The sequence below is a fragment of the Olea europaea genome, chromosome 6 (genome assembly GCF_002742605.1).
Source record: "Olea europaea var. sylvestris chromosome 6, O_europaea_v1, whole genome shotgun sequence".
NCBI lineage: Eukaryota > Viridiplantae > Streptophyta > Magnoliopsida > Lamiales > Oleaceae > Olea > Olea europaea.
In genome coordinates, this window is record NC_036242.1 from 7271442 (window position 1) to 7296254 (window position 24813).

Genomic DNA, 24813 nt, shown 5'->3' on the forward strand with positions numbered 1-24813 from the left:
TAGGTGGTGGATAGAGATGACGGCTCCTAATTCCTTTAGGGCTGGCCTACCTAATACTCCGTGGTAGGCCGATCGACTGTCGACAACAAGGAATTCCATGAAGTTCATTGTGGTTTGGGGAGACTCCCCCATCTCTACAGCAAGTGTGATTTTTCCTCTTGGAGTGATGATATCTCCAGTAAATCCGTACAAAAGAGTGGTAGTGGATGTTAACTCATGGTCCAGTATCATCTTGTCAAAGGTGGATTCGAATAGAGTGTTGATGGAGCTACCATTGTCAACTAACATTCGTTTGAGCCCATTCCGGGCTATGACTTAACACAAGTGCATCGCAGTGGGGTAGTGAACTCCTTCGGCATCCTCTTGGGTGAAAACAATAGGTGGAACTTAATTCCTCTGGGAGCTGTTGTCCACAATGTAGCTTGTCAGAGGGGAGTGTTTTGCCTCCCGGGCATAATTCCTTTTGGTGTTTTGCATTTCACCGCCAACATACGGGCCTCCAAATATGGTATCCATTTCATGGATAGGGGCCTCATCCTGAGTTTGTCGATTTCTTCAGTGCTTGTGCCCTTCCCTGGGCCGCTTTGCATCACGCTCCCCTCGTAGCAAAGAAACATCCATTTGACGAGGAGCAGCCTCTTCACGCCCAGGTCGGTTATCATACCTAGGCAGGGGCCTGTTCGCCTGGGACGATTCATTTCTGTCCCTAGGGGGTTTCTGTTGGGAGCGGTGAGCATAGTCTTGATAATCTGTTGTGTCGTGTCCATAGGACCGATGGTATACACAGTATCCAGGTAGGTTTTAATTTGACCTACTTCTAGGTCTCGAACCCCAACCTCGGCCTCTCTCTCTACGAGATCCTTGCGAAGTTCCCATCTACTGGGTGTCAGCGACTAGGTTGATATTCTCATATACCAATGTAGGAACGACATTAAGAGTGGTGGTGGCAAGTGCTTGCCCAGAACTCTCATTACCAGCTTGGTTCATTTGGTAGTCCATCAAGTGGGAGGTCGGCCCTGTAACACGCTACCTTTAAGGAGGTGGAAGGCCTCTACTTGCCCTGTTCCTATGCTCAATCAATTCTTCATTGATGATCTCCCGTCTCATCATCTCGAGTAGGGCATCATGGGTGGTGGGGTCTTGATTTTGCACGTCCCGCCAGAACAGGGTGTTCATGTTCAGACCTCCTCTCAATGTAGATAGCGCCTCACGGTTGGTGACTTGCACACAATATGTCATCTCATCGGTGAAGCGTGATAGAAAGCTCTTTAGGGACTCCCCATTTCCCTGTCTCATGTCTTGGAGACGTTGGATGGGGACCTCTCCCTCTTTGCTCACAGAGAACCTCTTCAAGAAGGTCGTCTTGAATTCAGACTAACTTCCTTTGCTCCTAGGTGGTAACCTATTATACCAAATTTCAACTGCTACGATAAGTGTTAAGTGGAAAACTCTGCATTTCACAGCTGGGGTGGCGTCCCTTAGGCTCATGTGAGTTTTGTAAGCATTCAGGTGCTTCTCTGGGTCGCCTCTTTCGTCATACTTTGGTATCTTTGGCATAACATAGTGGTTCGGGACCTGGGCGCTCCTTGGTTCCCTTGAGAATGGCAGGTTTTCATCGTCATCGTCCAAGTCACAAGACCTTTGCTGCTCATTTGAATCGTTTTCTTCGGCCTTATACCTTGGTTGTTGGTGAGAGGTTCCGGGACGATTCCTAGCCTCTTCCTCCCTTCTTTGGCGCCTATTTCTAGCGGAACAGCACAGGGGGCATTTTCAAGCCTTCGTTCCGACTGTTGAGGCATTGGAGGTGGAGGCTGTGGCCTTGTCCAAGGCTCGTGATGTTGTTGTTGTCTGAGCCTTAGTTCAGCGGGGCTAATTCTGTCAAATACACTGTCTGACCTCATATGTCTTTGCTCTCGCTCTTACGGAGGTGGGAAGTTATCATGGTTCAAAGGGACCTCGGTGGGTCGACCAGAAGCGTAGTTAGAGGAAACATCAACTTCCACTTCCCTTTCAAATGGGCTTCTATCTCAGCTATAGTTCGATAAGGTAGCTCTACAGCTTTGAACTTCATCTTCTTGCTGGTAGTGCCCTTGAGGGGCGTAAAGAGGAATAGGGAAGCCTCCCTGGCCCTGCATTTGGGCCATAAGTTCCCTCATAGCCATGTTTTGGCTAGCAATGTCCCTCATATTAGCTGCCATGGCAAGCATTTCTCTTGACAGTCGGGCCGTCGGACGCGTTCCACCTATTCTATGGTTGTGGTGGAGTCTATGCCGAGCTGCTGGAGGGGGCACATCAGCATTTTCTCTTACCCTCCTGGGGGTGTATCTTCGTTTGAACTCATTTTCTTTGCGTCTTACCCTTCAGATTTTTGCTAAATCGTGGGGCTTCCTCTTGTTCTTTTTCAAGAACAAATCTTTTTTCAAATGAGATGTCCAAATGCTCCTCTTTAATAAGCTTTCACCACAAGGTTATTCGTGGTTATGGAATGGCTTCCCACAGACAGTGTCAATTTGTTGACCTCAAAAAATGTTACCAATAGATGCCGGACCCACATGCGCACACGTGAGCGAAAGTCCAACATGCTAAGACACGTGGACGATCTAAAACGGAAAGATCAAGGGCGTGGGAATAACTCAACGACGCGGGACGAAAGCGTTCGGAATCCGACTGGATGTTCGTTCATCGTTTGTACAATAATTACCAATCGATGTTTATAAACGTGTATCCAAATTTGTATGAACTCGTTTGTGTTGCAAGATAATAAGAGAGAGAGAGAGAGAGAGAGTTGAGTAAAGTGTAGTTTCTTGTATTGATTCTTGCATTAACCTTTGTATGGGGTACATGGGGGAGTATTTATAATGTCACCAGTTAGATCTTGACCCTTGGTTCGGGGTACACGTGGCCTCATCCGGACAATTTACATGTCAAATTGTAGGTATCAGCCGCACCTAACCTGATATACATTTATTGATTGGCAGAGCCACCTCTACTAGTGACAAGACTTAACATTTACACTCATTACAAACGTCCTATCAATCATTCAACTAAGATCTTTATGCAGAAGATCTCTTAGGAGAAGTGATCATGGAAGACGCTCTTTTATGGTTTGGAGGCTTTTGCTTTAGCTTCAGGGCTTCGGCTACTTTCACATGGCCTCGGTATATGGGCTTCGGAAGCTTTAGAAAAGGCTAATATATATGGGCCTCGGCATATATTGGCATAGGCATCTGTCGATCTCGGTTGGAGGGCCTTATCCATGCAAATCACCTAAACTCCCAGTGCCACGTGGTTCGACATGAGTTGGTTGTGGGCCCCGATGGGTTGCCCAAGTGTGCAAACACGTAACAATTAACATTTTTTTCCTCTTATTTAAAAATAGGAAATTAAATTTAATCTAGACCTTTTTAAAATAGTCTTTCATCGAAATCATGAAGCATACCACCTATATAATTGGTAATGGCAGATCCCTTCAACCAATTGTCTTGACTGTGGAATATCATTGAGAAATAAGAATCCGTATCATCAAATGAAGCAATTTAATGAGTTTGGATGAATTTGGATATTCGAGTATGTTTCTCGTCCAACTAGCCCTCACTTATTGAGTTGAACGAGAAATATAAAGACAAGTCTTAACTTTTATATTTTCTATAAAAAAAAAATACTTTATAACATATCATCCCTATTTAGTGTAGTTAAAAATATGATTCTTAGTAAGTCCCTGTTTGATGGGAATTAAAATTAAATTTTTAGAGGATCTTGTTAAACGTTGGTGAAATGTATTGTTGAAAAGTTATAAAATCCATGAAATATGGGGTTAAAATTAATTATTTATTTTGACTTAGATTAAAATTTAATTTTTAATACAAGGGCTAAATTTCGATAAAAATTGACGATTTGTGTATATTAAAAAATTGATACAAGTTGTGGATTCTATGAGGGTAATTAGCACAAAACGTCCCTATCTTTCAAAGTTTTTGAGGAAAACGTTCATACCTTTCGTTTTTGGCAGATTTCACCCTCACTTTTACCCTTTTTTTGCGCGAAACATCCTTCCGTCAACTCCCCGTTAAAATGCCCTGTCCAATAAAATAAAATGGATATTTTCTTTTCAAAATGTAGAGGTAGATTCTCCAAACCAATTTGTTCTTCACTATGGCTTCACTCCCTCCTCCTCCTTCAAATGTTCATAACTAAAAAAAGTAAAGTAATATGAAAAAAAATTTGTACAAAATTATTTCAGTCAATAAACAAGGGAAATGACACAAATGACTGTATTTCTGGTTGAAAAGAATCATGGCTGCTATAATGCTTGATTGCTCAAAAAATTTTGGAATGGTATATGAAAAGAATAAATATGTGGTTAATAAACTTGAGATGACCATCCCCATTTTGTGCTTACAAAGGGAGTAAATAATGGGTAAAGTGAAGAAATCAATTAAAATGTGATTCTGTGAATGAACAATACATAAGATGGACAAGATGATGAAAGATGAACATGTATTCTTCCCATTTTAGCATAAAATCGGATTCGTGGTAATAATCCCTATCTTTACATTGTATTTGCCAAAAACATCCATACCTTTACGTTTTCTTTGCGCAAAACATCCCTACCTTTGTTAAAAATTATGCAAACAATCCCTAGTTTTGAGCTTGATTGTTAAGTAGGAACGGTTTGCACAATTTATACCAAAGGTAGGGATGTGTTGTGCAAAGACAATGTAAAGGTAAGGATGTTTTTCGTGAATACAATGTAAAGATAGGGATTGTTACCACCAATTCAATTTTATGCTAAAATGGGAAGAATACCTGTTCATCTTTCATCATCTTCTCCATCTTATGTATTGACCATTCATAGAATCACATTTTAGTTGGTTTTCTCACTTTACCCCTTATTTACACCCTTCGTAAGCACGAAATGAGGATGGTCATCCCAAGTTTATTAACCACATATAACATATTCATTCTCTCATATACCATTCCAAATTTTTTTTAGCAATTAAGCATTACATCAGCCATGATCCATTTCAACCAGAAATACAGTCCTTTGCATCATTTTCCCTTATTTATTGAATGAAATAATCTTGTACAATTTTTTTTATATTACTTTACTTTTTTAGTTATGAACATTTGATGAAAAAGGCGAGCGTGAAGCCATAGTGAAGAGCAAATTGGCTTGGACAATCTTACTCCTACATTTTGAAAAGAAAAAGATTCATTTTATTTGATTTGACGGAGCATTTTAATGGGGAGTTGACGGAAGAACGTTTTGCAGAAAATAGGTAAAAGTGAGGGTGAAATTTGTCAAAAAATGAAAAATAACGACGTTGTCCACAAAACCTCCAAAGGTAGGGACGTTTCGTGTTAATTACTCATTCAAAAATTATCTCAGTTTTTTCATGAAAAAATTTAAATTAAATTACTGTATTTTCTCCCATACAACTCTTTCTAACTTGCAATTCAAAATTCATATTTCACAATAAACGGTATCTATTTAATGAAAAAAAAAAGAACAAATATTAAAATTTATAATGTAGATATGAGACATCTATAAGAGTGTGTCGGCTAAATAGGTTTGACTTTGAGACATTCACCAATATATTTTATTAATGAAATAACTATTTACTCAGTATTAATTGAGAATAAAATGCTCCACTAATTAGACAAAGAAAAACCTAGTGTTTTATTTTTGTTAAATTTGGTCTATCATTTACCTGAAAAATAAAAAGCAATTTTTATAAAAAAAAAAAAAAAGAAGGGGAAGGGGAAGGGGTGGGGGTGGGTTAGTGAAGGAGGAGGTGAACAGTGGTAGCCATTTTTTACTTTTTTTTTTATTGAATTTTTTTAAAGTTATCTTATGTAAAAATTGTAAAGTTACCATTTTACCCTTTTATATTTGGTCAAAATTAATTATTCTGGTCAACTAACTGTCAAACGGATGGTTTCCATCATTTTGGACTTCAGCTAAGAATTTTTTTAAAGGTTTGGCATCTTCAGTGGCACAAATAAAAGATTTGGACAAAGTCTGCTAATAAACGAAAAATTTGGAACCATGACTACAAATTTCCCTATATATAATAGTTAAATCTTGAAGCAATCTTATGCTGTAGTTTTTGTCTCCTATTTTCTGTGGACTGTGAGCTTTAAAGTAAATCCTCTTGCTGCCTTACTATTACAAACCGTGCCACACCCTAGGCTCGTTATGTTAAGAGTTATAGCAAATCATGGATTTCTCAGACCTGGTAAACATCTTACTGGACCAAACCTACATGCTTTTCGAGACAAGCATTTGCTGGGATGAGTACTTGAAAATTTTGTAATGATTATTGACTAAGCTCAAAAAAAATTATTTCCTATCTTGGGTAAACAGAGGTTGGGTTTAATGCATGTGGCAGTTGATTATCTGGAATTTAAATAACACTCTATTGTTATGTTAGTAGATGTATAAACGAGAAGTTAAAAATGCTTTACTTGGGAATGCATGTGATCACGCTTAGAATATAACCATTTATAATCTCTTCTTCCTTTAGCTACATTAACAAACAAAGCGTCAAATAAATTTGGGATCAGCTATAGGAAACCATATTGGTCATTCTGGTTCGTTTTTCCACAACTACCGAGAGATGTAAGGTATTAGAAACCACTACAGGCCAAGATTCTTCCAAATTTCCATTAAAATGGAGCCCAAACACTGCCCAAAAGTAAAATTTTGTGAAATTTGCCCCGCCTTTTTTTATCCTAGCTCCGCCCCTCGTCTGGCTGAATTTCGTTTCAAGATAAGGATGGCAGCAAAAAAATTTACATCTCCATCACCAATCAAAAATGCAAAATTTTCGATCTTTCAAAGGAAAGTTTTTGTTATTCTTTAGAGATCAAATTTCGTGGATAGAAAATTATAGATAGAACTAATGCTTAAATGAAGTGCAACATCAATTATTACCACTACGTTATAGAGACAACCAACAACAATTAATAAGCACTGCTAAACAGTAAGAATTTTGTAGGCTTCCAACTAATTTCATCATCTCCTCTGTTTCTTTATCTTTAATATTTTTCTCATTTATTATCCAACTCCATATTTATAGGTCGTTGAGCTGTACTTGATCAACGTTAAGACTTGTAGTTCCATCTTAAAAAGTGAATTGCTAAAAGGAGTAGTTTAAAACCCTATAAGTTGGTCTATATTTACATCTTTATTCGATGTGGGATTATATCCCTTAATATGCCCTCGCAGAATGGTGGCTCATTTGAGTAGACCAATCTTGAAATCCGTATGTTCATTTTTGAGTCTTAATTGGATCGAACTGGTCGTTGGAGTTTAATGAACTCTGATATCATATTAAGACTTTGGGTTCCATCTTAAAAGGTCAACTTTATTAAGAGAAGTAGTCTAAAATCTTATAAGTTAGTCTATATTTACATTTTTATTCGATGTGGAATTATATCCCTTCAAAATCAATTACAAAGATCTAGTTTGTTAGGTCTCTATTCGTAATTGGTTATTCCATAGACAAAATAAAAGTAATGGAGTTGTAATTAAAATTAAATTAGTTAAGGGTTGGTAGTATAGTCCTTGGAGGATTCGAAAATGTTCAAGATCACATATGATCAATGAAATATAGTTCGAAGTCAAAGGAGTATCAAGGTATTGCACACGTTCTGCCCTAAATTCTCAGTTACAAGTTGTGATGCATTTTTTACATAGAAAATAGTCGAATTTGAAAAATGTTATTTCTTTATGACTTATAGCTCTTTGAGTTAGATTTTCAATGTACATCGATCGCACATTTAGAAAGAAATTTATGACAAAAATTCTAACTGCTGCTTAGGGATCGCTTGTTTGCCGCCAGGAAGGCGTTTGAATGGCGATTCAATTGACAGAAGCCCTATTTTTCATAAAACTATTACTTGTCTATCCAATTCAACCTAAAATACTTCCATTATAAATATACAAGCCATGGAACGTCACAAAGTGCGGTTGAACATTATATTCATTATATAGATCATTATTAAAAATCATAAACTCTTTCCAAAAGATCTCTTGGTTCAATCACCAATATATTTTTCATATTTGCTCTCACACATTTTGGTTTATTGGTTTTTGCCATAAATCTCTATATTCAACCTAAGGATCAAAACATAGAAGATCATTAGATCAAACACCAAACAAAAACTTACATTCTCGAATAAATCTTCAAAGTTCTAAAGTTTGGAAAGAGACGCTTGGAGTTTCAGCACTTTCGAACGAATTTGTTCTTGGTGAAACGAGAGGAGAGAAAAATAGCACAGAGTAGCTCGTAAGATTGACTCACACAACTAAAGGAATTTCTTAGTGATTTACGAGTTAGGTGGTCTGAGTTAGCTAAAGTTTAGTAGTGCTTGGATTAATTGTAAGTTAACTTTTTAGTGAATTTTACTAGAAGTTTGCTCGAAGATTTTTTATTCCTTTGTGTGAAGAGTTCTTCAAAAAAAATTCCTCCTTGATCATATTTGGTGTTCATTAAATACTTTATTGCTTTTGATCTGAATGATTGTGATTGTTTAAATTGAGATTTTTAATTAGATTAATTACCTTAATCATCTAGAAACCAACATGTCATACACTGGCATTAGTGGACTTTGAAGTTTCTAAAAGCTAATTATTTCTCCTAGATTATTGGAGGAAAGCAACTTTCATACGTGGAAAAACTTGCACAATTTCGAAAGTGGAAGATAAAGAAAAGTTTATGCATCCAATGTAATAGTTTCTCCAATTTGGTAGTCAAGCAAAGTTTGTTTAGTTTTGGAAAAAGTGGAGTCCACAATAGCACCCGTCCCTTGAGATAAAACCCCAGCCAAAAATAGTCCCATACACTCCATCCATGCCCACTTCTATTCCTAAGGGCAGGGCCCACCATTCTACTCAAGAGGACAGATGTGAACAAGATTAGTGATGAGAATCATGGGGCAAACTAACAAGGACCCATTGCATATTTCAGAGTGATACACATCAATTAGAAGAGAAGAGCATAAACCAATTAGAAAATGAAAGGAATATAAAGTATGTGCAAAAACGCACAGACGTACAACAATGTATTCAACTTTTAGCTCAGTTATCGGATTTTCGTCCATGAGTACAATCCAGAAACGTCTTTCGATTCTGCAAAAGTTTGTTGGATGATGATGTCAAACTATTGGGGTCAAATTCGGTTGTTTAGGGGTCTATTTTTGTGCTTTTATGTTTTGAATTAGTTTAAGAGAATTGGATTTATTTTTAGAATTAGAGTTTTATTTTGATTAGGAGTTTATTTTATGCCTATAAAAGGCACATTCACTGTACAACAAAGATATTAATTTTTTAGGAATTAATCATAATGTGAAACTTTCTATCTTGTTCTTAACTGAACAGAATTTATCAAATATTTTTAATATTTGAGGCGTTCAAATTATCTAAACTTAATCAAAGATTGATACTCTTTGTCGCGTTCAACAATTCAAGTTAGATTTGTAAGTTTTGTGATCACGGCGCCAATATATTGTTTGCGATTGTTTTGGTTCTTTAGTTCAATAATTTATTCGGTCAAGCTTTCAAACAATCCGGGTAAGATTTTCAAGTTTTGAGATCCAGAAGTTAACATATTGTCGGCGATTAATTGGTTGCTTGGTTCAATATTTTTGAATCAATCTCAAAACTATGATTTATTGACTTTCTTGGGTTGTGATGTAACCTCGTGTGAGTTTAGTAGCTTCAATTACTGCGTAGGTCCGCATTAGTTGGTATCAGAGCTGAAATTTGTGTCTCACGCACTCGCCATAATTGCTCCAGCGCGCCGACTTGCTTTGTGTCGTCTTTGAGCAATTTTCTATATTTTGGTCATAATTTTCTCTTCCGATATTTGATTGAGATGATTAAAAATGTATAAAAAGCTAGCTTAGAAGGTTAATTCTTTTAGATATACAATTTTTTTCCAATTTGAACGTTTGCCATCTGAAAAATGGTTCTCAAGTTGAAGCTAAAAATTTGGAGCATAACTTCTTCGGTTGGAAATTTATTTGTGAAAATACTTCAACTATGTTTCAGTCCTTTGACTTCAATTGCATCCAATTGATCATATGTGATCTTCAATCGTCATTTTATGGTCCGAATCAAACTTGAATGTTCACACTTTGGTCCCTAAACTTTGGGTTTCTTTTATTTTTGTCGTTTTTCGTTCCTTTCTTTCAATTCCACCAATCTGTATTGAGTTCAACCTATCAAACATAATTAATAGATAATTAAGCTATAACTCATTCAATCACTAACAAATACTCTAACCTAAAAAAGTGTACAAAATGCACTTATCAATCGCATCTCCTATCCTGGAAAGGCGATAAAGCGCTCAAGGAAATAAATATACCCAACAATCAATGTTAGTGGTTGATAGTTTTACTAAGCGATTTAATAAACATTTACTAAGCCAACATATGCTTTATTGTATTTTTGTCGTTTTAGTGTTTTTTGTTTTTAAAATTATTCTTTATGTTGTTATAGAAGTAGAACCAAATTGGAACGACAAAATTCCTTTTTTTTTTTTTTTTTTTTTTTTTTTTTTTTTTTAGACTTTAAAATTTTTTTTTTTTTTGTTATAGAAATAAAACCAAATTGGAACGACAAATTTTTTTTTTTTTTTTTTTTTTTCATTCATTTGTTAGACAATTGGGTGGTCAAGGAGACAAACCTTACTAAATGATAAACGAAGTAGCGAAAATTAAGGAGTCTAGTACTACACTGATAACTAAAGAAAACATCCAGCACTAGATCTCATATGCATCGCTTCATTTTACATCAAATTCCATATTTTCTAGGCTCCTCATAAGGGTAGTCATTGCCTTCATTTATACATGCAACAAGTTTTTTTAAGTTTAAATGCCTTATAAGCAATTTTGAACACTTCTATTGAACACATATGAACTACGCAAAATAATTCAAATTTAGGTTCTTAGTAACAATACAAACCTTTCTTCTACCAATGAAAATTCAAGCTATATCTAGCCATACATAAGACAAACTGTTCACCATTTGCAGTTTAAGATTTGCACATTTCAATCTAATTTTATCTTCTTAATAAAATCTCCACGTTCTACTAGAGAATAAGGGGCATTAGTGGAGTTTGAAGTCTCTTAAAGTTAATAAATTCTTTTGGATTATTAGAAGAATGCAATTTTCATTTGTGGAAAAACTTCCATAATTTCCATAATGAAAGATACCACATCCAATGGAATCGTTTCTCCGGTTTGATAGTCAAGCCAAGCTTGTTTTGTTAATGGAAAAAGTGGAGTGCATAATGGTGTGATGAGCACCACTCCTATATATTGTTGAAACCGTGTTGTGGAATTAATGAATTTTAAATTGAGTAAACGATTAAAAAACTTAAACAAGACAACTTAATCACCGTTTGTTGAACGCCAACCATAAATATCAAAAATATTTAATATATTAATTTTTCTTGACTAAGATGGTCATATCAACTACCAAATACCGTATGGAAAATGCTGACAAAAGCTATTGGAAATTTAGCGAAAAGACCAATGATGATTAGTACTTGTGCTTTATCTATGTCTATATATTGTAAGTTGAACCAAGTAAAATTAGCAGGAAACTTTTATTTAATATATACGCACACTTGTATCGAACGCATCATTAAAAGCCCATTTCAAATTAGCCATGGGAAAGAATGTCATCTTTACATTGCTGGCAATTCTTTACTTACTTATCAACGTTGTTGCATCTCTAAATAACTCCACTGATCATTATGCTCTTCTATCCATCAAATCTCAAATAACTTTCGATCCAAATAAAATTTTGGGAAAAAATTGGTCACAAGGAATCTCATTCTGTAGTTGGATTGGCATTACTTGTGGCAAGAGATATCAAGGAGTTAGGGGCTTGAATCTAGCAAATATGGGTAGAGGAGGTACTATTGCTAAAGAAATCGGTGAGCTCTCTTTTTGGGATCCTTGATTATTAGCAATAATAGTTTCCATGGATTTATCCCAGACGAAATTGGTAATTTAAGCCAGCTTCAAGAACTAGAGATGCAGGGCAATGAGCTAAATGGCCCTGTTCCAGCAAGTCTTGGATTTCTTGGAAACCTACAAAAGTTAAATCTCAGCGAGAACAGACTTTATGGGGAAGTTCCTAATAGCATTTTCAACCTCTCTTCTTTGACAGAAATTAGTTTAAGAGGAAGTAGTCTCTCTGGAAGTCTACCTATGGATATTTGCTACAATCTTCCAAAGCTAGAGAGCCTAAGGATTTCAAATAATCAAATGAGTGGCAACATTCCTCCAAGCTTGGGCAGATGCATGAATCTTAAACTACTTTCCCTATCATCCAATAATTTTTCTGGAACCATTCCAATGGAAATCGGGAACCTGTCAAAGCTTCAAATTCTCTATCTCCATCGAAATAATTTGATAGGTACGTTTAAAGCACTGTTCATATACATACATCTTCCAATGCACTAGATAATGTATTCCTAAATTTTTGAAAATTGACCAATATTGTTGTCCATTCACATCACAAAATATCTCTTACATGTATAGTGATCTTCGTGTTGATGCCAATGGAGTACGTCTTTTTACATAGCTACACTAAAAGTAGGCATATCCGAAACCTCAATTATGTATTTTGAAACTGGGAACCAATTTTGGCCCATAAAATTTTCTTGCAAAAGCATGTAGAAAAGTCCACCAACAAACTTATATAAAGAATTAAAGATGCATTCCTTTTTTCTAAAAAATAAAAAAAAAGGGACGCAAAATTCAATTTGACTTTACGGTACAATGAATAAAATCACCTTTGACAAATGTGTTTCACCATGTATAGCTTTTTCCAAATATTTATTAGATGTAATAACATCAAATTCTACGCACCCAATCGGCTTGGGATGAAGATGGATACTGAAAAAAATTATTTGACCTAGAACGCTTAGATACGCTAGAAAGTTCGACTAACGTGATACAGTATCAAGTTCAAATTGTATGCATTACCAAGTTTACGTTCTAGATTTCACTTTAACCAATTTGACTTTACGTGCGGAATTAATCTAACTAAAGCAACAAGTCACTTTAATTAGTTGTCTAGGTGATTAATCATACAAGTCAATTAACCTATGTTGGAATGCTGCAGTTTGTATATTATGCAAAGTAGTAAATAACAAATAATATGATGACGGAGAAACCCCAACATTGGTAAAACTCCGGGACCAAGCCAGTTACCTCCACTATACCAATTCAGTAAGTACAAGTTATACCAAACTCCGTACCCAATCAGACCCACTGTTCCAGTTTCACGATCTACTGCTGTAGATACTTCTAGCCTCTCGCTAGACTTCCTGATCTACCTCCTGCAGCCCAATCTGCTGTCCACTACAACCTCCTGGTCCTTAGCTAATTGTATCACCGAGTGGAACAACCATCCGTTCTTGTGCTTGTAACTGCGCCTCAATCCACCTCTCTCAATCCTCCAATGAGGGAGTCCCTTCCTCAATAAATTAAGGAAGCAAGGTGTTTTGGGTTATGTAGATTCGATGATTCCCCCCAAAACAATGGTTGCCAAATCAAAAGAATTATGTTGATGAATTCTCCAATTGATTTTGCCTTAGATCTCTTGAACAAAGATATGAAGATGTTATGTACTCAAAGAATAATGTGGCAACCTCTAAAATTTCGTCCTAGGGCTTGAGTATTTATAGTATGGGCCGAGTAAAACACTTCAACAATGCGAAATAGGGTTTTTTCCGCATAGGAGTGCCGCTCAAGCAAGAGCCAACGAGAATCGAGCGAGATGTATTCTGTTTTTGTCGCTCGAACGAAATGCCAGCAAGAAGCGAGCGACAGTGAGCAGTTATCAGTATTTTCATTATAACTTTCTCGTTCGATGTCCGATTGAGGTGATTCAAGTTTCTTTGGAAAGCTAACGCAAAGGGATATAATTATTCTAGAATTATCCTTGTCCAAATTCCAACGTTTTCTATGTGAAAAATACATTTCAAGTTATGACTGAAAATCTGGAACATAATTTGTGTGGCTCTTTGATACCCGTTAGACTTCCAATTGCATTCCGATGATCTTGTGTGATCTTCTTCGACATCTTGGACTCCTTCAACGACTGAACATTAATTTACCTCATCTATTCAAATTGCAACCTAAGTCCTTGACTTTTACACCAATGGTCATTAAGTCTCTAACTTTTATAATTATACAATTTAGTCCGTTTTGTCCACAGAATCGCCAATTACACTTTTAGACCTAACAGATACCACTCACAGCAAGCCTCATTATAAAGTTCAGTCAGTATTTTGTAATTGCTTCGGTATTAATTGGATTTTTTTTAAATTTTAGTTTGTTAGTTTGAGGATGTAGGATGCAGTTTCAGTTACGATTAATGATTAGGTGTTTCTTGGAGTATTTTAGATGTAATAACATCAAAGATGAACCTTGTGTTTTAGAGTATTTTGATTAAAACATTATAAAGTCGATAGAGATTTTCTTTTAAAATTTCTAACTTGAAATGCTTTCTGCGGAGTTAGCGATTGTTCAACTGAGATCAATTATTCGTTATTTAATTGTGAATCGACGAAGTATTGATTTTTAAAATTCTAGGTGCTTTTAAGAGTTAACATGGTTTTATATTAAAATTTGTAGCTCAATCAACAAATCTAAGTTTGAATGAATCTATGAATCAAATAATACAGTGGTTGAATCTAGAGATCAAAGAGTGATGATTGGATATTCAAGGAACCATCTCTATGGAACAATATGATTCAACACACTTTGGGATGTCCATAGGGAAGGATATATGCAAGAGAAAGTGTTTGGGATGAAAAGGAATTGAAAAATCAGTGTTTGAAGCAAAATCGAATTTTGGACATCGACCTGTCGCTTGAGCTTTGGGCTAGCAATAGATGAGCGGCAATTGAGTAGTTTTCAGTATTTTTATCATAACTTTCTTTTCCGATATCAGATTGAGGTCATTCAAAATACATTAGAAAGTTGACTCAAAGGACTACAATTCTTTTAGCAATGGTATTCTCCAAATTTGAATGTGTCTATGTGAAAAATGCGTTCAAAGTAGCGACTACGAATTTGGAGTATAATTTATGCGGCTCTTTGACACCTTTTAGACTTCTAATTGCATTCTCTTGATCATATTTGATTTTCTTGGACATCTTGGACTCCTTCAGGACCTAAACTATCAATCCTTAACTATTTTGACTTTGATTATAACTGGATAAACTTCTAATACAATTCAACAAGAACTTAATTTTGACTTAGAAAATTGCCAATTACAATTCGGACTTAACAATCTTCGCCTTTGGCATTCGATGATAAAATCATTTATTTCAAAGTCAAAAGTCCACTACACTCTACGTAATAAACACTTTTCAAACTACACTTCTGACCTGTTTCCTGAAACACACAAAAACCATAATACCAAGTGAAAAGTAAGAGGAAACTACCAAAACAAAAATTATATAACTAAGTTAAATAAAACAACATAATAAATATGTGTGACACCGAAAGGTACAATATCATGCGAATTATAAACTTAGAAATAAATCATAGAATTTTATGTCAATATAGACAAAAGACATCACTATATCAATAATAAAATTTCAACAAATATATCAAATGGCTTTCTCTAAGTCATCTATCAATCAACAGATTCAAATTTCTTAAAATTCTCCCCCTAACTCATAAAATCAACTCCTTGAAATATATATATATATATATATATATATCCCACGACTAATAGAGGAAAGATACAATAATGATGTAAAACACAGAGAGGAATGAGTAAAAAATATGCACATGTATAGTGATGCAAAGATTATGCAAAAACATGTGATAGGAAAATAAAAAAATTTCTATTTTGAGACCAACTGTTTTTTTTTTAATTGATTTTCATCTTGAACAGTTATTTGCTTACTTATACATGCATAGCTCATAAAAAAGAAAACTTTTCCCATATAACTTATTTTAAACCTAAATGGAGTAAATTGTATAAGCTACTCGTGTGATAAGTGGCATAAACTACGGCAAGCAAGTCTCAAAACCTTAAATCAATGAGAAGGATATGCAAAAATCACTTGTGAATGAATATATCCTTCAACTCATGAAATCAAACCCAGTGTCACTAGGGCGTTTTTTAAAAAATAAAAAATAAAAAATAAATCTTATATTGATTTTTCAATGTATAACTTTTCTTTCTCATCCTATAAGTGTGGTTTGATGGCAAGCCTCAACTTCGTGCTTAGACACTCATTTTAAAACACTAATTAAATCTATTCAATTTGTTTATTTAGGGCCTGTTTGTGCTCTTTTAATTTCAAAAAGTGTTTTATAGAATAGTGATTGATGTTGGTGTGGTTAAAAAAGAGGAAAAAGTTTTTTTTATTTTTTTATGTGTAATATCATTTTAATGAAGAATGTGTGGTTGAAAATGAGTACTGTAGAAAAATAATATGGTAGAATGTGGTAGAATGGTTGACAAACAAAGACTTAGTGTCTTGACAAAGATTTATGCCACAACTTTACCTATAAAATTGTCATTTATAACAAAGATTTTTATGCCGGTGAAAAATCTAAATGAGCTTTAGGTATCCACCTATGCATTTTACACTCTTTTGGCAAATATTTTTCAAAATGTGTGGTATTTTCCAAATAACTATAAGAAACACAAAATAATCACATCAAATGCTAAGTACCCAATATGACTATACTTTCTAAAATTTTCAATATTAATTGAATTTAGTTTTTTATTTTTAATTTCTTAGTTTTAGGACCTAGGATGCAATATCAGTTATGAAAACTTTAAATTTAAAATGCTCATCTTTAACAAAGATTTTTATGTTGATAGGAATCTAGCTGAACTTTAGGCTATCTCTTAGTCGTTTTAAAATCTTTTTACATATACTTTTCAGCTTGTATGACATTTTTCAAATAAATATTAGAACTATATCATGGAACAGCAACTTCATAGTAACTTAATCATCAATTTCAAATTAGTTGTTACTCCCCCTCTAGCATAAGATCTATTTTGTGTTAATTTAACATTTTATGAACTCCAGGTTTCCACCTATGCATATTACGCTCTTTTGACAAATCTTTTTCAAAATATATGGTATTTTCCAAATAATTGTCAAAAATACATCATACAACAATAACTTCGTAGGTTCTTCGCATCAAAATCAAATTAGTTTCTACTTCTTCTATTTCATTACATCTATTTTGTGTTTATTTAACATTTGATATTTTAAAATCTATAGGTTTAAATGGATTGACAAGAAATACTCCAAATGAAAATGGAAACCTATTAGCACTTGTATAACTAGATTTTGTGGACAATGGTTTTAATAATACGTAACTAGATCTCCCAAGCTTGTTTAATATATTAAATTCAGAAGCCTAAAAAGCATAAAGTATGAAGAGTCATGAATGCCAAACTTCGAGCTTTTACAAGCCTAAATGTGCTAGGCATAATAAATATAAAGTGTTGCTTGGTGTCAAAGCCCGGATTCATGCACGGACGATCTTTTCAAAACACCCATTAAATATATTTCAATTTTTTTGTTCAGTCATGACAAATATTTATAATAAAAATCTAAATTTAGAGATCTCATACATAACAGAGATTTTAATGTTGATGGAAAATCTTAATGAAATTTAGGTTCACGCATAGGCATTTTACAATTTTTGACAAATGTTTTTCGGCATGTATGCACTTTCCAAATAATTATTAGATATACATCACGTGACAAGAATTTCATTGGGACATCATTATTAAATTCAAACTAGTTAGTGCTTCTTGTTTATCATTAGATTTATTTTGTGTTAATTTAACATTTGATATTTTATATGTTTAAATGGATTGACAAAATATGTTCCGAATGAAATTTGAAGCCTTGTGTATCGAGATTTGGGGCCAAATGGTTTTAGCGGCACGTAACAAGATCTTCGAGGTCAAGGTTAATTAGCCTTCGGAGTTTTACAAGCCTAAACAGTCTAGACATACAAAAGTGACTGTGTGGCTAGGTGATAGGGCCAACTTTATGCCTAAACTCATTTTTTAGGACACCGATTAAATCCATACGATTTGTTTATTTAGTTTCATGACAAAGACTTATATCAAGATTTTAAATTTAAATTTTTCGAATACAACAAAAATTTTAATGCTGGTGGAATATCAAAATGAACTTCAAGTTACCACCTAGGTATTTTACACTCTTTTGACAAAAAAATTTCAAAATGTATGTCATCTTCCAAATATTTATTAGAAATACGTCACGGAACAGTAACTTCGTGTGTACTTAATTATTGAATTCAAATTAGTACATACTACTTCTCTTTCATTAGGTCTATTTTGTGTTAATTTAACATTTGATCTTTTAAAATCTATATGTCCAAATGGATTGACAGGAAATATTCAAAATGAAATTGGAAACCTATCAGCAATTGAATATCTAGATTTGGTGTCCAACAGTTTGAGTGGTATGTAACTACATCTATTAAACTTATGTTATATATTAAATCAAGTGTTTTAAAAATCGTGCCAGCAAATAAAAGCGTAAAGTGTGGTTTGGTGGCAGCGCTCAACTTTGTGCTTAGACACTTTTTTTAAAACACTAATTAAATCTATTCAATTTGTTTATTTAGTGTCTTGACAAAGATTTACACCACAACTTTAACTATAAAATTGTCGTGTATGACAAAGATTTTTATGCCAATGGAAAATCTAAATGAGCTTACCTATGCATTTTATATGCATTTGGTAAAATTATTTTTTGAAATGTGGTATTTTCCAAATAATTATTAGAAACACATCATAATCATATCAAATCCTAAGTACCCAACATGCTTATACTTGCTAAACTTTTCAATATTAATTGAATTTATTTATTTATTTATTTTTAAATTTCTTAGTTTAAGGACCTAGAATGCATTATCAGTTATGAAAATTTTAAGTTAAAAACGGTCACCTTTAACCAAGATTTTTATGCTTATGGAATCCAGATGAACTTTAGGCTATCTCTTAGTCGTTTTACAATCTTTTGACAAATAATTTTAAGCATGTTTGACATTTTTCAAATAATTATTAGAAATATATTATGTTACAATAACTTCATAGTTACTTAATCATCAACTTCAAATTAGTTGGTATTGATGCTCCCCCTCTTTCATAAGATCTATTTTCTGTTAATTTAACATTTGATGAACTTTAGGTTTCCACCTATGCATTTTACACTCTTTTGACAAATTGTTTTCAAAATATATGACATTTTTCATGTAATTATTAAAAATACAGCATAATTACTTGGAATCCAAATTACCCAATATGCTTGTGATGAAGATGGATAATAATAACGGCTAGTCTCACTATAATGTTTTACTTAGTACTTGCTAACCTTTTCAATATTAATTGAATTTATTTATTTATTTATTTAAACTTCTTTTAGATTGCAGACCTAGGATGCAATTTCAGTTGTGAAGACTCTGAAGTTAAAATTGTCACCTAAAACAAAGATTTTTTTACGTGGATTGAAAAATCTATATGAATTTCGGGTTACCACTTAGTCTTTTGCGATCTGTTAGAGAATAACATTATAGTCACTTAATCATTGACTTCAAATTAGTTGGTATTTTCTCCCTTTCGTAAGATTTATTTTGTGTTAATTTAAACATCTAATGAACTTTAGGTTCCCACACATTCATTTTATGCTCTTTTGACATTTGTTTTTCAAAACGTCGAGTATTTTTCAAATAAATATTAGAAATACAGCATAATTACATCAAATCCAAAGTAACTATTATACTTGAGATGAAGATGTATACTGCTAATCATTATACTATTTAGTTCGCACTCACTAATATTTTAAATATTATTTGAAATCACTTTTTTATTTTTAATTTCTTAGATTGAGGACCTAGGTTACAGTCTCACTTACATAAACTCTAAATTTAAAATAGTCACCATTTTAAATGGATTTTTGTATTGATGGAAAATCTAAATAAGCTTTAAGCTTACACCTACACATTTTCAACTCTTTTGACATGTTTTTCCAGCATTTATGGCATTTTCCAAATAATTAGGAAAAATATATCATACAACAATAACTAATAGTTACGTAATAATTAACTTCAAATTAGTTGGTACATCGAGTCTTTCATAAAATCTTTTTTGTGTTAATATAACATTTGATGAACTTTAGGTTTTCACCAATGCATTTTACACTCTTTTGACAAATGTTTTTGAAATGTATGGTAATTTCCAAGTAGTTGACATAAATACAACGTAACTACATCAAATCCAAAATACCCAATATGCTAGGGATAAAGATGGATACTGCTAGCGGCTAGCCTCATTATAATGTTTAGTTTCTACTTGCTAATCTTTTCAATATTAATTCAATTTATAGAGACTATGTGATGCCCCGAACTTAGGTTTCGGGGGTCACGTACTAAATATAGTAACTTCTGCCTTTGATACATGTAAATACTCTTAAATAGAAGTATTACATGTTAGAAAACTATTTTCGATTTCGTAAAATATCTCTCATGAAATTTAATGGCCAGCAAAAGTGCAAGTCGACGTGGAATTAAACTTTACAAAAAAAGGACTCGGTACTGCCACAGTTAGTTAGGGCAGCAAGTTCAACTATTTTTATAAAATTCATCCCAACTCCGTTTTCTATGAAATTTTTGGCATTAGAAAGATAATTTCAAGTAGTTTCCTAGGTTAAAATATGAGAATTTTCTGAGATCATATAGTATGGACGTTTTACTGAAAACAATGTAGTGTTGCACAGAAAATCCAGATTGACTCTTCAACGTTTAAAAATTCATATCTCAGGCCACGGACATCCAAATTGAGTGATTCTTGCGCCCATATTTAGAAAACTAAAAGACGAACGCAGTAATATTTTTAGATTCTCAAATGGATGTCTATAGAGTTAGAAATAATGTTTTGAAGATGACCCAGAAACTGCCCGGATTCTGCCCTTTTTTATCATTCAAGAAAAAGGTTTATAATAATGTCTCTTAACATAACATGGAAGATATAATTACATAATTTACTTCCGGTACCATAGTAGATCATGTCTTATACAAGTTTTTATACAACACCATAAGAAAAACATTTGGAGAGCACTCGAACAAACATGCAAAAATAATACTTCGATGCAAAATAACCTTCGTCCTTAATCCATCATCGATTATGCCAACTAACTTCCACCAACTTCACATCTATGGATCTGAAAATTTAGTATAGAACACTATGAGTATAAAGAATACTCAGTAAGATACCATGCTTGGATTTAACATGTTAATATTACACAAAAGAATGCAATCAAACACATTCTTGCACATTCCGGCTTGCCGGTGCCCTTCGGACTTGTCCTAAGGCATAGATATCTAACTTTGTGGACTTGTCCACACATTCATTATGGTTTTTCACACATAGTTTAGGCAAAAATATTATCATGAAATCCTACCACTTAAGCAAAGAATGTATCTTACAATAAAACTTGGAGAAACTTCGGTTGAAAAACAAGAACTTGAGAGTGTAGGCTTTGTTTTCCTTTTTCTTCCTTTCCTTTTCTTTTTTTTTTTCCTTCCTTTATTCCTGACGATTTTCTCTCTATCTCTCCATAAAAATTCTGACTTTGCAAAGATATATAGGCTGCTCATCTCTTGGTTATACATATATAGAAGCAAAGTGAAGATAATTAACCAAAATTGGTGCCTACATCTACACGTGGTTGCATGCATGTATCTCATAAACTTAACTCAACACCTAAGGTCAGGTTGTGCCATAATTTAACACCTCCTACCTGCTTAAACCACCTCATGCATGCATGTTACTACAAAGATAGCTTGACACCTCCTACTTGTTCAACAATTAACACCCCATGCATGCATTAGTTAAATCTTACTTGAACTCTTCTCTAATCTGCCGTCCAGCTGCATTTATATATGTATATTGCATATGTGTGTGTATAAAAAAAATGAGAGAAATGGTTTAATTTGTATTCCCACTTGTCCATGTATTAGTTAATTGCATTAATCCTCTACAAGGTGGCGGCAAAGTGATAGAAACAAAGGGAAAATATATTAATGTAAAAGGTATAGAATTTGACAATTATTCTAAACCCCTAATTAACTAATCTTGGTAAACATTTAATAAATCGACCAATGCAAATTTGGCAACCATTAATAATCTTGGCCATACTAAATTTTTGAAAAGTTAAATTGCTAGCTTAAAAATTAAATGAGCAAATTAAACGTGCATAAAATTTCGGAGTATTACAAAATATGACCGGGATAAAGATGCATGGATACTGCTCGTGGCTAGCCTCATTATATTTTTTAGTTAGTACTTGTTAATCTTTTCAATGTCAATCGAAATTTTTTCTTATATTATTTAGTTTGAGGAACTATGATGCACTTTAAGCAACAAAAACTATAAATTTAAAATGGTCACCTATAATAAAGATTTTTATGTTGAAGGAAAATCTTAATGAACTTTAGGCTACCACCTAGGCATTTTACTCTCTTTTGACAAATGTTTTTCAGCATGCATGGCATATTTGAAAAATTATTATAAAAATATCATGCAACAGTCACTTTATTGTTACTTAATCATCATCTTCAAATTAGTCCGCAGTTCCTCTTTTTCATGAGAGCTATTCTATGTTAATCGAACATTTTATATTTCAATTTCTATATGTTTAAATAGATTGACACAATGTTTTCCAAATGAAACTGGAAACTTATTAGTTCTTGTACATGTATATTTGAAACGCAATGGTTTCATGGGTTCATATCTAGTTCTCCTACATTTATTTTATATATTTTATTCAATATTTTAAAAAGTGTAAAGCATGGCTAAGTGTCAAGACCAAGCTTTATGTTACCATCTCGGCATTTCACACTCTTTTGGCAAATGTTATTTTACAATGTATGGCATTCACCTATTAATTACTAATAATACAAACATCAAATCCTATGTACACAATCAACGTGGGATGAAGATGAATACCGCTACTGGCTAGCCTCATTATAATTTTAGTTAGTATTTTATAATCTTTTCATCCTTAATTGGATTAAATTTTTTAATATAAATTTGGTAGTTTGAGGACCTAGGATGTAATTTTAGTTATGATTAATGATTTGGTGTTTCTTTGTTAGCTGCAAAGATGAGCTTTGTACTTTGGAGTATTTTGATTAAAACATTGTAAAAGTTGTGAGAGTTTTTCTGTTACATTTTTTTACATGAAATGCTTTTCTATGGAATTAATGATTTGTCGACCTAGATAAATTATTCGTCATTCAATTGTGGATCAACTAATTATTGATTTTTTAAATTCACAGAGGTTTATTCTTCATTATTGTATATTGTTCCTATTGCGTGCACCACCCTATTTACTAAATAATTAAATATTCTAAATTAATTTATACATTTGTCATTCTAGTATCATTCTTAATTTAATAATTTATTTTGAATTTGTATTTTGATTATATTTAATATTTAAAATTTCAGTATTATTAGCTGATATAAAATTTTTAATATTTTACTTTTGATTTCAATTTTTAATATCCTAAAATGTATTCACAGGAAGCATTCCATATGAAATCGAAAACTCCTTTGCACTTGAATATTTGTCCTTGGGTTATAATATCTTAACAGGTACCCATCTACAACTCATTAGTACTTTTGGTATTCATCAATTTGTGTTGACAAACACCATAATGCAGGCACAATTCCAAATTCAATTGACAGTTCAGTTGCTCATTTTTAGCAACAGAATTTTGGGTCAAATACCTTAATCTATCTTCAATCTCTCCATGTTACAAGCACTTTCTTTTAGTAGCAATAGTATCTCCGGCAATCTTCCATCGTCAATTGCCAATGGTCTCCCTAATCTTGATTGTCTTTTACTTGGTGGTAATCAGTTGAGTGGAAAAATCCCTGCCTCTATTTCCAATTTTTCAAAGCTTGTTAAGCTGGATCTAGGTCTTAACACCTTTTGTGGGCGAGTACCCGAGAACCTTGGGAATTTACAGAACCTTCAATTTCTAAGTTTCCAATCTAATCAGTTGACAAATGATCCTTCAATGCTCAAATTGGATTTTCTTATTTCATTGCAAAATTGTAGGAAGTTGAAGATCATATGGATGGGAAGCAATTATTTTGATGGAATATTACCAAAATCCTTGGGTAATTTGTCAACATTCGTTGAAAATTTTGATGCTGATCATTATGGTATTAAAGATATCATTCAGAACGAAATTGGTACTTTGAGCATCTTGATCAAGTTAGACATTGGAGGCAATGAATTGACCAGAAGAATTCCTAACACATTGGATCAATTAAGAAAATTGCAAAGGTTGATACTCTGTGTAAATAAATTACGGGGGTCATTATCTGCCAACCTTTGCTATTTGGTATATCTGTATTATCTGAATTTGGAAGATAATCAGCTTTCTCAACAGTTGCCAAAGTGTTTAGGAAATCTTATGTCTTTACGAGCAATTTATTTAGCTTACAACTCAATGACTTCTACTATGCCATCCACACTATGGAATAACAAGGAAATTCAGATTTTGAGTTTCTCTCATAATTTGTTGAATGGGTAGCTGACAACAGAAATTGGCAACATTGAAAGCATAAGAGGGTTATACATATCGGGAAATCGATTCTCAGGTGATATTCCAAACACTATATGGCAATTTCAAAATTTGGAAAATCTAACATTATCAAACAATCGATTACATGGTTCTATACCTGAATCGTTT

General features: G+C 33.4%; 2 protein-coding genes across 2 annotated transcripts; both read left to right on the forward strand.

Annotated features, from left to right (window-relative positions):
* The first annotated feature begins 11680 nt into the window (after positions 1–11680).
* On the forward strand, positions 11681–14482 carry LOC111395079 (receptor-like protein kinase). The gene is made up of 4 exons (XM_023021097.1): positions 11681–11930; positions 12014–12436; positions 13327–13450; positions 14434–14482. The coding sequence occupies exons 1-4, from the start codon at positions 11681–11683 to the stop codon at positions 14480–14482; spliced, it is 846 nt and encodes a 281-aa protein (XP_022876865.1).
* A 9380-nt stretch (positions 14483–23862) lies between these two features.
* Positions 23863–24654, forward strand: LOC111395080 (putative receptor-like protein kinase At3g47110). The gene has a single exon (XM_023021098.1). The coding sequence runs from the start codon at positions 23863–23865 to the stop codon at positions 24652–24654; it is 792 nt and encodes a 263-aa protein (XP_022876866.1).
* The last annotated feature ends 159 nt before the right edge of the window (positions 24655–24813 follow it).